At 38.2% G+C, this 15,934-nt stretch overlaps 1 protein-coding gene across 1 annotated transcript; it reads left to right on the top strand.

The window, feature by feature from the left end:
* Positions 1–8,598: 8,598 nt before the first annotated feature.
* On the top strand, positions 8,599–9,483 carry LOC130851900 (probable G-protein coupled receptor 141). The gene has a single exon (XM_057732583.1). The coding sequence runs from the start codon at positions 8,599–8,601 to the stop codon at positions 9,481–9,483; it is 885 nt and encodes a 294-aa protein (XP_057588566.1).
* Positions 9,484–15,934: the final 6,451 nt, after the last annotated feature.

Genomic DNA, 15,934 nt, shown 5'->3' with positions numbered 1-15,934 from the left:
TCGTTCACAACCCTGGTTTAAGTCTATATTCCAACAACTACTGCCTCTTCCTCCGCCCACGCCTCCACAGTCAATAGGCAATTTTCAGCTTTAGCTTATCTGTCCTCTTGGCGACATTTGACCCTGTTGACCTCACCCATCTTGAAATCCCCTTATTCTTTGGATTCCTCAACAATTCTTCTCCCTGGTTCTCTTCTGTCCCATCTCCCCCACACCTGCTTATCCAACCAGTGCTTGTTATTCTTCAAATAAAAGCTGGCAGCCTACAGCTAGGAAAGAAAGGAGCTGAGATCACAGGGACTAGGAATTATTTAATACATTGTGTTTTCCTTAGTAAATCTGTTCAACAGAACTTTCTGTAATTGAGCACTTGAAATGTGACCAAGGAAGTGAATTGTTTTAATTGAAATAGCCACAATGTGGAGAACGGCTACCATATTGGACAGTGTAATGTAGAGTCTTGCTACACCAAGTGCTTGGCCCATGGAACTAGAAGCTTGTGCATCACCTGGGTGCCAGTTAGAAATGCAGATTCTCAGGTCCCACCCCAGACCTACTGAATCAGAACGTGTGTCTTAACAAGATCGCCAGGTGATTCATAAGCACAATAACATTTGCGAAACATTGCTTAGAAAGTTTAATTTTAAAGCACTATAGTGATAGACAACTGTTTATATGCTAGTACAGCTTGTGCATACTATTATACTCTGAAGAAGGTTCCTTTGGTGAATTTTTAACAAGTTCTTCTTTACACATTAATCAGATACTTTGTTATTCATATCTTGATTGAAGTTCCTCTGGATGTCAAAATACTAGGATAATTCTTTTATTTCAGAAAGCAGTTGAGTTTAATCTATTGACCTGAACTACATCTCATTCTTCCAACTAGTGTGTAGCATGTGTTAGTAAAGCCACTACTTCCTTTCCTTTGTTCTGCGCAATTGTTATCTTCCTTTCATAAAGGAGTAGAATATGGAAAAGAAAACAAAATTAAACCACACTGTACAATAACCTCCAAAGAGGCTTGACTGTGAAATCAGATCACTCCCCAAGAGTGATGAGAAGATTCACACAAAGCATGTAAAGATCTGAAGCTAAAAAGATTAGAGGAAAACTTTATGTTGAAGAAAGTGTTTCCTCATTCTTGATTGAATGTGTCCATGTTCTGGGATACTTCCAAGTTTGAAGACACTCAATCACCTAAAAAAGAGATAAGACTCTTTGGAATAAGGTAAAGTTTCCAGATGTAGTGGCTTGGGAAATGGTCACTTTGGGCGACAGGGCAGGTCAAGAAAGGAGGGTGGGCTGGGAGTCTCAGATGCAGGGAGTCTCAGATGCAGGGCATCTGTACGGGCTCTACTCGGGCTGCCTCTTTGGCCTCAGTTCCTTCTGTAAAATGAAGTACTTGGGTTTGGTAGAGCCTCTTTTAGGTCAATTCCAGCTTTTACATTCAACCCTAGTCCCTGAAAACTTGTAAGAATGAAATTAAAATGATTAGGTTGTTATCTCCAAAAGAAGGGTTATTCCACAGCCACTTTGAGAAAATCATGTACATTTATACATTTATTCTAAGACCTTGGATTTATTCTACAAGGTGTGCTATACACTGATCTGGGCACTGGGAAGTGGCAATGACAGAGCAGTTAGAGTCAGTGAAATTCATCTTAGGAAAGTGGTAAACAAATCAGCAATTGCTAATTCTCAAATCTTGTTTACACACCCAAGGCATTGATAGAGACTTTGAAATGCCAGACAGGGTTCCTTGTTTGATCTAAGGTCCAAAAGCTAAGGACACAGACTATCCTTAGATATGTTAGAGGAAGTATATGTCAGCAGACTAGGAAGCAGGCGATAGACCCACGATGAACAATTAAGCAATTAAAACACCTTGTGGAAAATCACATGCAAAGACTTCAACCAGGGCCATGTGGTGGTCCCTGAGCAGTTGCCTAACCTGTGGCAGTCAGAGAGTGCTTCTCAGAGGTGGTAACATCAACGCTGAGAACTGAATGACAAGAGGCAGCCTGACATGTGGAAGTGAGGAAAGCACTCCAGGCAGAGAGACCCGCAGATGCAAAATACACAAAGTACAAGGACCTGACTGGACTCGAGGAGCAAAAAGAAATCCAAAGGATGGAGCATGCCATAGTGTTAGTTGAGGTTAAGCACGTTCATAGACCAGCATAAATCTCTCTCTGCCTTCATTAGAGTTTTTTCCTTAATATCTAATCTCAACCTCTCTTGTTCTACTGAAAATCAGTTATCCTTTCATCAGATGTAGAGAACACTCTGTCAGGACAACATACACATTTATATATTCTTGAAGACCAATATCCAGGGCTCTCAACCATCCAAGCCTTTTGGGTGCTAACTTTGGTTTCATTATTTGAGACCATATCTGTAATAGAAAATAAATGCCAGAAAATACTTAATTTAGAAAAAACAGGTTACTTACAACATGCTTGTTTGATATGCTTCAATTTGTGTGGTGTCTAAAGATGTTCAGAGATGCTGCCATGGGTCACCTTCCTCAGGGGGAGGAGTGGAAAGGAAAGAATGGCCTCCATCTCCCATCTGGGAAATAAGGGGAGGGCTGGGATGGTCTGTCTGGACTCATTTCAAATCTCATGTCTCCATAAAGAAAGTTACATTGTATCTGAGAAAGACAGAGTGAGATAGACATAGTCACAAAGGGAGAGAACTGAAGAGAGGAACTAGAAGGCAGGTCCTAGAGTGAGGAGAGATCCAAGGCCCAGGTGCTGCCTCAGTTACCCAAGTCAGCTTAGCCTGAGTGTTTTGGATCAGACAGGGCACCAAGCCTGGCATTTCGGTGTCTTGGTTAATGACTTAGAAGTGTAAACAGATTTGAGAATTAGCAGTTGCCGATTTTGTTACCTAAGAACATTTCACAGTAGTAGTTTAACAACTCTAGAAAGACAAGCAACCCCAACCCATTCTTTCAGAAGCAGAGACTGCCCACCAATGGCCATCTCAAAATGGCACCTCCCATGGAGGGGGAAGAGGGGGCAAGACAGTGACATCTCCAGCAGCATCTGCTGTGGACCTGCTCCTGCAGAGGACAGATGAACTTTGTCTTCTGAAAACCTATTTAGGCTTATCACCAATGCTAATGTCTTAATGTGTGGGGAGAACTATATTTAAAGAAGAATTTTAATTCTTTAGGATTTAAAAATATACTTCTATTTAAAGATTAAGGTCCATTCCAAAAATAAGATTCCAGATATCACAGAGAAGAAGGTGGAAAATTAAGCTGTTGATTGTTGTTAATGTGTCTGCAAGAGATGATCTCAAGTTTATCACGTGTGGATCACACAGTGGACATGAAGGCTTGCAATGGGGTATGTATTTTTCATCATCATCTGCTCTCTAACTAACCCTGTGACATTGTGGTAACTTTATAAACTCTCCAAATTGTGGTTAAACTCTCTTCCTCTGTTAAATAAGAGGGTTGTAAAGAAGACATATGGATGGCCAAATAGCACATGAAAAGATGCTCAACATCACTAACTTTTAGAGAAATGCAAATCAAAATTACAATGAGGTAACACCTCACACTGGTCAGAGTGGCCATCATCAAAAAGTCTACAAACAATAAATGCTGGAGAGGGTGTGGAGAAAGGCAACCCTCCTATACTGTTGGTGGGAATGTAAATTCGTACAGCCACTACAGAGAACAGTATGGAGGTTCCTTAAAAAACTAAAAACAGAGCTACCATATAATCCAGCAATCCCACTCCTGGGCATATATCTGGAGAAAACCATAATTTGAAAAAAAGCATGCACCCCAATGTTCATTGTACACTATTTAAAGTAGCCAAGAAATGGAAGCAACTTAAATGTCCATTTGCAGCAACATGGGTGGACCTAGAGATTATCATACTAAGTAAGTTAGACAAAGACAAATATATAATATCACTTATATGTGGAATCTAAAAAAAATGATACAAATGAACTTATTTACAAAACAGAAACAGACTCACAGACTTAGAAAACAAACTTATAGTTACCAAAGGGGAAATGTGGGGGTAGGAGGGATAAATTAGGAGTTTAGGATTAACGTACACACACTACTAAATATAAAATAATCGACAAGGACCTACTGAATTGCACAGGGAACTGTATTCAATATTCTGTAACAACCTATATGGGAAAAGAATCTTAAAAAGAAGAGATATGTATATGTATAACTGAATCACTGTGTTGTATACCTGAAACACATTGTAAATCAACTATACTCCAATAAATCATATTTTCTCTCTCTTAAAAAAAAAGAGGGTTGTACTGTTCTGAATTGGGTAATGTCTAAGCTCTCATACTAAGGTTTTATTATTTTTCATTAAATCTTGGCACTCCTAAATGAAAAGAGCTGAATTCTGAGTAGTGAGAAAAAAGATATTAAATACAAGCATTCTTCTAGATGTTTTAAATACGATATATACACATTTTAGTACTTTGAATTCCTTATGTTGTCAATGGAACAATTAATTTGTGTGCTGACCATAGTTCTGAATTGTAGCCGACTTTTATTTTTAGGCTCCACTGTGGGTCACATCTAATTTATTTTCCAGTTAGTACTTCATCAGAGAAGCAACCCCTAGATATAATATAGTTTCTATGGGAACATACTTTATCCTGAACATTCCAGGAAACACATTTTATATGAAAAATGAGACCTGCCAGATAATATGTCAAAATCCAGATTTTTGTATTTTTGAAATAATTTAAGGCGAGTTGTTTAAAATGGGTTGAAAAATTGGTTCCATGATCAATTTTTCCAGCTGAGTTGAACTGGTACAAATTTGCTTTTGAGAGTAAGAGTTGGAAATCTCAACTCCTATTGAGAGTTTTTCTTGAAATAATTAAGCATATGGCTCTACTATGTTTCGATTCTGTTGTTTTGCATCACTACGGCCACAAGCACTGGTGGGTGATCATCTAGCAGGTGGCGTAGGTGAAGATGATATTCATTCTTTCCAAAGCAAATGAAAATGTTATCAGTTGTTACCTAAATGTAGTCCATAATGAGTTTGTTTTACAGGTGACAGAGTTTTGGTCCTTTTGAATTTCTGTGGCTGAACCATAGTATGATTTGGGGCTGAATTTGCCCGCAACTATCGAAGGCATGTTGGTCTCTTTCATCTTTAGGTGTACTAAACCCAACACCCTTAAAATTATGTTTTGAGGTCTTAGCACAGCTAAAGATGACCATGAAGTTACAACAGGAAATGAGAAGATTGATGCAAGAAAATTTAAGACTTTTGAGAAAAACAAAACGAGCCCTCTTGTGCAAGTTACATCACCAGACGGTCGAGCCTCAAAAGGAACCATATCACCAAATGGCAGTTATTGAGGGAAGGGAGTCTTTGGGAATTGAAAGCCAGATATATAAATATTTTGAGTTTACTGCTGAGAGTATGAATGTCTTACAGAAAGTACTCCTCTTGGTCATTCTTATACTGAATATGAAACATTTTGGATACAGCAAGGGAGATAAGAAACAGTGTTGGGAAAAAAACTCTGAGTTTTACATGCTAATAAGAAAAATTATGGCAATTAAGTCATTGATAGTGAAAATGAAAGTCTTAATTTAGAAGAATGACTTGAATCTGTCTCAACACTAGCTGCAGAGACACACATCCGTTTGTGGCCCAGATGGTTTATCTGGGTCTTCCATCTTGACTGTTTAACTTCGGAAGGCCTCAGTCTAAAGCTTGAGCTCTTTGCCAGTGCGTTATTCATCCCATGACCTCTCTTGACTGTGGTTAGTGGAGACTTGATTGTAGCAAACCATTCTTATTACCTGCTCTAATGTAGGTCACCAACAAATGATCAAAGTGCTTTGAGTCTTCTACCAGCAGCAAATCGTAAGAGAAAAAGAACAAGTAAGTAGTTTGGGTGGTCATTTAAATGTTTCTGCATAGGAAACAGAGCTAGAAATTTCAGTACTTGGTGTTTAAAAAAAATTTTTTTAAATTGGAGTATAGTTGCTTTACAATGCTATGTTAGTTTCTACTGTACAGCTAAGTGAATCAGCTATACGTATACATATATCCCCTCTTTTTTGGATTTCCTTCCTATCTAGGTCACCACAGAGCACTGAGTAGAATTCCCTGCGCTATACAGTATGTTGTCATTACTTATCTATTTTATATATTGTATCAATAGTGTGTGTATGTCAATCCCTATCTCCCAATTCGTCCCACTACCTCCCGCTTGGTATCCATACGTTTGATCTCTACGTCTGTGTCTCTATTTCTGCTTTGCAAATAAGAGCATCTATACCATTTTTCTAGATTCCATATACATGCGTTAATATATGATATTTATTTTTCTCTTTCTGACTTATTTCACTCTGTATGACAGTCTCTAGGTTCATCCACATCTCTACAAATGACCCAATTCCATTCCTTTTTATGGCTGAGTAATATTCTCAGTACTTGGTTTTAACGAGCAAACGCTTAGAAATTTCCAGGTGGCAGTGGTTGTAAGGGTAAGGTCCTGAGGGAAAGGAAAAGTGATAATTCAACTCCTCCCTTCCCTACGAATTTGTCTCAATGCATTTAAATATTTATAGGATGATTTTCTGAGAGGTAACTGAAAAAGGATGGCATTGTATGTTTACGATATATTTTTGTGTACATTATAGAGGGAGAAGTGGCATTGATAATTTGATGACCTAGTCCATGTCAGAGAATTTGCTGGGTCCTTAGACTTACTTCTCATAACAATCTTACAAAATAGATCTCATTCCCATGTTTGTGACTGAAGAGGCAACTTCAGTGTTAATTATTTGTCCCATTATTATCCAGCTAATAACCTATTTACAAATGTCACACTGCCTTGGCAGTTATGTCCATTTAAACTGGTTGGACCTGATAAATTATTTAAGTTTTCCTTGCTTTAAAATCATTTCGAGCTTAAATCTTGTCTGCTTAGACTTGAGGACTACCAAAATTTTAAAACTAAGTCAGTAGTATTGTATTTGTTGTTCATAAGTCACATAAAATTACTTTGTTTCATGCAAAAAGTGTATAAGCATTATGTATTTTATATATATGTAGCTTGCTAAAATGCATATTTCAGCACATAAAATTTAGATTGTTATGCAAATTATAATTATATTTCTAAGCTACAATAAAATCTTATTTGAGGGTAGTCAACATGACAGATCCAACATTATTTTTCATAAACAAAAACTTATTCTAAGAAGATTCCATAGAAGCAGAAGAAAAATTCTAAGATATTTAGACGTTCACTGTGGAATAACTTCTCCCTCATATACAAATGCTCAAACTCTCCTTCTGGCCAGGTAGGCAACAGATACATGAGGAAAATGGACACAGATCCTTGCAGAAAGGAAAGTCTGACCTGTTGATGCCTGGGTCTCGTACCGTCTAATCAAAGGTCTGAAAATGTTTGCTTTTAATTGTCAGATATTTATTAAATACTTAATAATGCAACAGCACTTTTATGTAACATAACTGTGCATCTGCCTTTATGTAGAGTAAGGAGAAAGAGATAAATAATATCTTTTGGTTTTTGTTGTTTCACCTTAACAGTCATAACTTTATGTGGCTTTTTTTTTTTTCACTTATAAAGCTATCTCAAATGCACTGACTCATTCAATTTTCCAGTGATGTAAGCAGTGTAACATTTTGCTTTTCATAGCTAGAGTTCCATGAGGCCAGGCAACTTATACACACTCAAACAGGGACCACATGGCCAGGGCGCACTTAGGTACAGGAAAGCACGCTGCCAAGCAATCTTTCTGCTATATGATCACTGCTCCTTATGCATCTATACCTGAAAAACTTAAGTGAAAACTGAACAGAACCCCCCCTCAAACCCCAGCTTTTTACCAAAATGTAACACACAAGTCCAGGAAAAATTTCAGAGTTTGGAAGAACAGAGTGTGGGTAATGTGTATATTATATGCTGTTCCTTCCCCCAAAGCTGTTCACAGAAAATATTTTAAAATGTCTGATATACCTTCTTCCAATAATTAGACGTGATTTACATGGTCTTCTCTATAGTATCTCAAATTGGATTTCCTGGCAATAGGAGGGACGGCCTTTACAGATCTGATATGAATGTGTGTTGGGTGCATACAGACCTTGCCTTTATTTAAAATTCAGTTTGTTCATCATGAATTTTTTGCATTAATTTTGTTTTTAAAAATATTGCATTAGGCTTATTTATTTTGATGACTCAGTCACTAGCCCTCCCTTAAATTTTATGCCAGAGGCTAAGAGGTCTTATGCTCTCCCCTGCCCTGGAATGTGAGTTAAGACATGTGATATCTGTGAATAGGATGCCTGAGTGCACAGTGACAAGTTTTATATTCACACAATCTTATTTTTGTCCTTTTGTTTCACTCTCTCTGTCTCTTCAACATTTTGCGGTAATTAAGATGAGTCTCTGACAATATTTTTGGGCTTGTTTTAGGCTTGTAAATAACGTGCTGGGATGGGAAAACAATACTACTCAGGGGCAGTTGCAGTTTCAATATACCCATTCTAATTTTGTAAAATTTTTGCTTCAGGGGTTTATGGTCTTCTAAGCATTTTGCTGTGAAATATGGAGCCCATCAATACAACCACCTTGTTGAACGCTTCCAACCTAGAGCCAGGCCGCTGCGACAGGAACTGCAGGATGATTCTCATGACGCTCTACGGCGCGGTTTTGCTGGGAGGCACTGCAGGGGCTATTACGATGTCTTGTATGATGCTCAAAAGGAATAGCCAATCAGTGGTTGCCATGATCGTTCTCAATATCATGGTGCTACACTCCATCCTCCTGGTCAGCCTTCCCTTCCGCCTCAGCTATTATGTCTTAGTCGTCTGGGAGTTTGGATCCTTCACCTGCCGATTGGTTAGCAGTATAATATACGGTCATATGTACTTCACCTTTTTTTTCTATGTGGCGATCGTCATACTCCGATTGCTCATGTATTTTAAGAAGCTCCAAATGCAGCAGTTCCAAAAGTACCACGTGGTGGTTTTAAGCATCATTATTTGGATGGTGGGTGCCGTCATTTTTTTGCCTATATTTTTTTTACAATATGGCACCAATCCAAGTTACCCAGAACAACGATGCTTTGAGTTCTACAAAGACCTCAACCGCAGGGAATTCATTATCTTGAACTACTCTATGATCATCATTATGATGACAACGGTTGTGACCCTCTTTCTGATACAGATGGGGGTCATCGCTCAACTGGTAAAGGCTCTTTGGCCCGACATGTGGGCCCATCAAGAATACAGAGCTCAGATCAAGAGCTGCTTCTTCCTCCTCGTAATAGTGGTCTGCTTTATACCTCACCATGCCTTCCGGGTACACTTCATTCAACATTATTCAGAGATAGAAAATTCTGAGTTAGTTCTTTATAACGAAATTTTTGTTGCTTTAACTACTGCCTGTTGCCTGGATATGCTGTGTTTCGTGGGTGGTGTTATCCACTAAATACTCCTAGGTTACTTGCTCTGTAATCAGTTTCTCGCTATGGTGATAAAACAGTTTCAACTGAGTAGGTGCGTCCATGAGTCCAAAATTTTTCAAATTCTTGCTCTCCGTCACCATCAAAATTATTTTTCCATGAAAAGGCAATGAGGATTGATTGTTTCCCTCTTCTTGGAGAACTGTTACCAGTTCTTCGTTAACGCAGAATATGCTTGATCGCCTTAACTCTACACAAGTTGACCCCAACCATCCAGACTCAGCCCCTACCTCTGTTTTCTTGTGATGTTTACTCCTGCTAAGCACAGCTATTGGCTTTCCCCATACACTCTCCAGGCTGTTCTCTTCTTTGCATTAACTCTCACTGAGCTTTGATCCTAGAATGTTCTTTCCCTCTATTTCTAAACTATTCTTCAAGGTCCAGAGAACCTGGAGATAAAGACTCTACAGAAGCCTTAACTTATTCATCTTATGCTCAACTTCTTGAAAATTTCTAACAGCCAGGAAAGCTATGGCTGCTGGCTGTGGTATCTGTAGGAAAGGATTAGCTCAGATAGTCAAGAGGCTTAGAGGAAATTCTTCCGGAACTGATAGGGTATTGATGTGGTTTGATTCTGATTAAGGCATGGTAGGTAGTCAGGAAGCTGAGGTTACCTCCCGGATCTACCTTCCTAGACATGGATCCATGAAGCAGGAAAAGAAATAGGAAAAGGTGGAAGCCAGCTGGACTTAGTCTAAGCGTGCTGGCAGACTGTATTAGAGCCATGCCTTTCAGACTGTGGGATCATCCTTCAGCTTGCTCAAGGCACCCTATGTGACCAAGCAGTGTTATACAATTAAAATCAACACTAGGGGACTTCCCTGGTGGTCCAGCGCCTAAGATTCTGTGCTCCCAATGTCAGGGGCCCGGGTTCGATCCTTGGTGGGGGAACTGGATCCCACATGCCAGAACTAAGAGTCCACATGCTGCAACTAAGACGTCTACATGCTGCAACTAAACATGCCGCAGCACAAATCCCATGTGCTGCAACTAAGACCTGGCGCAGCCAAAATAAATAAATACATTTAAAAAATAAAAAAATAAATAAAATCAACACTAGTATCAGTTAAAGTCAATAAAACAACCAAGACAACCAACTCAGATTCTACTTATCAAATATAGACATTGATATGCCCTTATGCTTTGCTTTGCTTATAATTATGCTTTATAAAGAGGACTTACCACTTCTTCCAACTCATTCTGGATTTTGGAGAAAACTGAAAAAATCTACCAGTAATAGCAAATGTACATGTATCTTGAAATTGGCTTTTGAGTTGCCATTTCCACATGATTTTCTACTGGGTCTATCAGGCAGAAAGTCAAGTAGATTACTCGAAAAGGAGGAAAAATGGTTACCATGAGCCAGGGAGAAATGATGCAGTATCTAAAGTTCACCATACTATAAGGCCAATATCATAAACCTGTTATATGGGGGTTATATGGGGACACTTTTTAAGTGCATTTGTTTTTGAGGAGTAGTCTTCAGAGTGGGAGTGGTGTTGGGGAAGCTACTACAGTAGTCTTGTTCAGGCCTCAGAGACAGAAGCAGGTCCCCCAAACGACCTGTGACCTTGCCTGGACTGTGCGCTGGCTTACACACCTAACAATTGCTGTTAGCAAGTCAAAGGGTGCTTATGATAAGAAAGGGAGTGGGTCTTGGAATTTCTTGAGCCCTGGGGACCTGGCCAGTCCCCCGGGGTCTGGAGAATCTTGTGACTCACATGGTGAAGCCAACAACATTGTTAAAGGAAATCCAGAGCTGCATTTTCACATGCAAACTGATGATATCAGCTTGCAGCCTGGAATTATAAGCAGGAGTCTCACCCATGGAGTGGAGGCACTGCCCAGGACCCTTCCCAACTGCGGCTCCAGATTGCTGTTCCAGGGACTTCCGAGTGCTGCTTGGATCTGGATGGAGGTGCTTCCCCAATTTGGTGATGTATGAACCTCTGTCTTTACTCTTCTTTCTTAGCTAATTATTCTCTTAATTAGTATACTGTGATCTTGTTAATTTAATAAATTCTCTCTAAATTCTTGCTTAACTGAGTGTAGAGTGCTTATTTTGCCAGCGAATCCTATGAAACTTGAAACTGAAAGTAAGGTTTTCAGCAAAGCAAGTGGGCACAATAATAATTTAGTGGAATGCAAAAAGACCACAGTAGACATTTATTTCTATTTATTTTCTATTAAAATACAGTATGTTGTACTGATATCCATAAAGAAACTATCAGCAATGCATGGGTATAAACTATGAATAAATATTACTTAATGGGGATACATACAAATTTTTTTAATGATAAGGATGTAAGATCAAAATAATCTGGAATCCACTGTTCCTGAAGACTTTTCAAGCAATGATAATATTCTCTCTCAAAAGGTTTTTCTCTTAGGGATAAGACTGCTGTTTGTTTAGTGAAGTATCCTGATGAAATGTAATGAAATGTAACTATCAAGATAATATAGACAAACATATCAGGTATTACTATCATATACTTGACAAACAAATGTATTTGTACAGACCATCTATTATTGCCCTTGTCAAACTGCCTTATAATTATTTGTCTGTATGTAATTATCTCTTATATCCCCCACACTTCACACCATGAGATACTTGAGAACAAGTAATGGGTCTTATCTGATTTATATATTTAATCCTACCTTGCAAATCAAATCGCTCTTATAGCTAGAAAAGGGTGAAATCAGACACTGGGGGCTGGATATTGTGAAATCTGGAATTGTGAATTCTGTCCTCAAGTAGTAATCATCTGCCCATGAACCCTCTGCCCAGGGTGGAAGCTGCTCACACAACAGGTAATAAACCAGTGACCTCATAAATCTGGTTCAATGGAGGTTTGTGCAAGTATCTCTCAGTGATAAACATTGATTATTTTACAGTGAAAATTACTAAGATGGGGAATACTCTAAATCTCAGACATTAACCAGATCAAGGATAGATGATTAACTGATTCACTGATAATTTTCTTTTTCTCTCAACCAGTTATTTCGCCACTTGATGGCAAATAAACCATCAATTAAACTCTGTGCATAAGAGGTTACTATTAAGTCCTCTATTTATAAGGAACTACAATAAAGATAAACCATCTGCTCTACTAATGCTAAACCTAGAATCTTCAGGGCTTCAGGCTTAGAAAGGGGCTATCAGCTGGTTTAAGTACTCTGAGCTGATCAAGTATCCGGTCAAAGTCCCACCAGGAAATGATATTCCACACCAATCAGGATAATTCAAGGACAACTCAATGATGAGAGACTAGTTATAAAGAAGTGGATACAATGCAGGGAAACAAAAAACAATGGTACTCCAGGGCTAGTAACCATAGCTCTGTCACTATCCCTACCCCCAAAATGGCAAACAGGGGAAATGGTGATCAAAAGCTGGAAATAGGAGTAAGGTGGAGTGAGCTGCTTTGAAAGAAGCGATGGCCTTAGGCTGACAAATCAGTCCTCCCAAGGCAAAGCTGCAGAAAATAAACCTGTGGAGTAAATACTGTTATCTTATTCTTCTCCATCCCTCCAATGTTTTGGTGATGTTCTCTGCTGGCTGAAAATTCACTAGAAGCCAGAAGGCAAGGGAGACTGTTGAGGTGGTTCATAAAAGTTAGCTTCTCCTGGCAGAGAGCAGGGTAGAGAATCATGGAGAAAAATGTTGACAAACCCCAGTTTTCAAAAATATTCCTTACTGAGGTCATTGCTCCTGAAACAGAAGCAAAAAGCAGAGATCAAACTTGGTAGTAAGATGTGATGATAAACAAACAAACAAACAAACAAACCAGAAGATGATAAAATATAAGCTGGCACATTTCAAAGAATAAGCAACAGAAAAATTTCAGAAACGAAGGTTGTACTGAAAATCCTCTTAAAAGAGAATTGAACTTGTTTAAAACATGGTGGAAAACCTGGAGATCAGGATCAGTAAAAGCAAACATAATTATACAAAATTTTTTTTAAAAATTAAGAAGAATTAGCAGGAAAATGATGGTTGTGGAACACAGAAAGGGAGTTCTAACATACACATTGGTATCTTCTTAGAGGTTATTTTATCTCTTTTTTAAAATATATTTTTGCTGCGTATAGAATTCTACATTGACAATTCTTTTCCTTCATTACCTTCTCACTTAGAGCTTTGGTTTCAGGGTAATTCTGGCCTCATAAAATGATTTTGGAAATATTCCTCTTTTATTTTCTGGGAGGGTTTGAGAAGGATTGGCACTGAGTCTTCTCTAAATGTTTGCTGGAATTCACTTTTGAAGTCATCTGATCCTGAATTCTTCTTTCTTGCATCATTTTTGATTAGCGATTTTATTTCTTAAAGCTCTGTTGAGATTTTCCCTTTCATCTTGAATCATTTCATGTAATCTGTATGTTGGTAGGAATTTATACATTTCATCTAAGTTATCCAGTTTATTAGTGACCAATTGTTCATAGCATTCTCTTAAAATCCTTTTTTTATTTCTGTAAGCTTGGTAGTAATTGCCCCACTTTCATATCTGATTTTGTGTATTTGTGTTTTCTCTCTTATCGTCTTTGTCAGCCTAGCTAATGATTAGTCAATTTTTGTTATCTTATCTAAGAATCAGCTTTTGGTTTTGTCGATTCTCTCTGTTCCTTACTTTCTTTATGTCCACTGTAAATTTTATTATTTCCTCCCCTCTAGTAGCATTCATTGTAATTTTACCTGGTTGAATGTTGGATATTTTTGTATTTTTATAAATATTCTTGAGCTTTCTTCTGGGATGCAGTTTGATCCTTTAAGGTGTTATTTTTAAGATCTGTTAGGCGGGTCCAGAGCAAGGATCTCACACAGATGCTTGATTTCAGGCAGAACATCACATTCACATTTCCCTCTCTATGTGCCTGATGCTTTCATCTCTGACTTGGCACATCCTGTTTCCTCCACTTTGAAGTTACCTTCCTCCCTTGTTCTCCCTTCATCCCAGTGGCCTCAATCTATGGTCCATGCTCAGTTCTACCTTACCTTCTGCTCTTGCCTCCAATCCCTTATGGAGAGTGGAGGGGGTAATTAATTATTCTTATTTGTCTTCTGCAAAGGGTCATGGACTAGATCTCACAATGCCCCTTTTCTATCTCCAGACTGAGTTCTGAACCTCCTCGTTAACCAGTTCCCCTGTAGCCTGGGGACACCTGTCTCACAGCACCTTTCCCCTGGCTTGCTAAGACACGGTGCCAGAGAGTGAGAGCAGAGAAGAAACCAAATGATATTTCTTTCTGTGTCTTCAGGGTTTATCATATTATGTGCTTTCATTATTCTCAGAGCCTCAATTTTGTATTTAGTGGGAAAAGAGAATATTATTATTTGGATGACATTTAAATTAGCATTCAGAATCTGGAATTTTTGATCTAAAGAAGACGGAAAATTAACAAAAATGTGCATAAATTTCTCCTAGATAGACTAGTTTGCTTCTATTTCTAGCTCAAGTGATGAACTGAAAGTATATCCCTGGACTATTTATTTTCTTTATAGTCTAATTACCTGGGCCAGATTGCTTGAATTTAAAAATAGTAGTTTTGTGTATCCTTACTAAGGAGTTTATAAATGTGTCAAGAATATCTGCTATTTCCAAATGCCCTAATTTGCCAACTAATTTTGAGTGTTTATGTACAAGTTATGATGCCAGGTGCCAGAGAGAAGAGGAAGAGAGTAAAGCGAAAATAATTCGACAATTTGGCTACCCAGTTCATCACCTCTGGGTTTTCATGCATATTCAGAGATCCAGAGAACCTACAAGTGAAGGAGTAAGGTGCTGATAAACCTATGACCCAAGGAAAAAACTGAATACTATAGATAGTGCTGTGCAAGGGCAAAAAAGAAAAAAAAAAAAAAAAAAAAAGAAAAAAGAAAAAGAAAAAAAAAGACAGCTCAGGGCAGGAAAGAGCACTTTGAACGAAAGTTGAAAGATAATGTCAAATATATGCAAGAAGCAAAACAAACTACTAGATCCTTCAAGAGTAACACCTCTCAGAGGCTCTTTGGCATTTCTAACTTACACTCTCCTGTAATCAAATATAAATACATTTTCTTTTAAATAACATTTTCAGAGTGCACTTGTCTTGAAGTCTTTGTAGGAAGACCGAAATCAAAAGTTCATCACGTTTATATTTCAAAGCCTTAGCATTCAAGCTTTTTGCAATTAATAGGAATGATGTTTAAAAACTCAGTGTCACCTATTGCCTTCTGTGTATTGAACATTGATAAATGTCTGTGATCATTTGAGAATAGATTGAAACGTCTCTTTGTAGCAGTGATATTTTTCCTTAAATAGTAAAATCATTATGTGAGGACTTTGAAACATGTTCATGAACACTTGTGGCACCTGCTAAATGCTTCCTGTAGGTGCTGCATAATAACATCTTTTTGGATTAACAAGATAAATTTCATTA

This window comes from Hippopotamus amphibius, chromosome 4, assembly GCF_030028045.1.
Source record: "Hippopotamus amphibius kiboko isolate mHipAmp2 chromosome 4, mHipAmp2.hap2, whole genome shotgun sequence".
NCBI classification, from domain to species: Eukaryota; Metazoa; Chordata; class Mammalia; order Artiodactyla; family Hippopotamidae; genus Hippopotamus; species Hippopotamus amphibius.
Note: the sequence above shows the minus strand (reverse complement) of the source record. Positions and strands in the feature narration are given on the sequence as shown.

What these genes read in the sequence shown, in the direction of transcription:
- LOC130851900 (XM_057732583.1), top strand. Translation starts at nt 8,599, where the DNA reads ATGGAGCCCATCAATACAACCACCTTGTTGAACGCTTCCAACCTAGAG.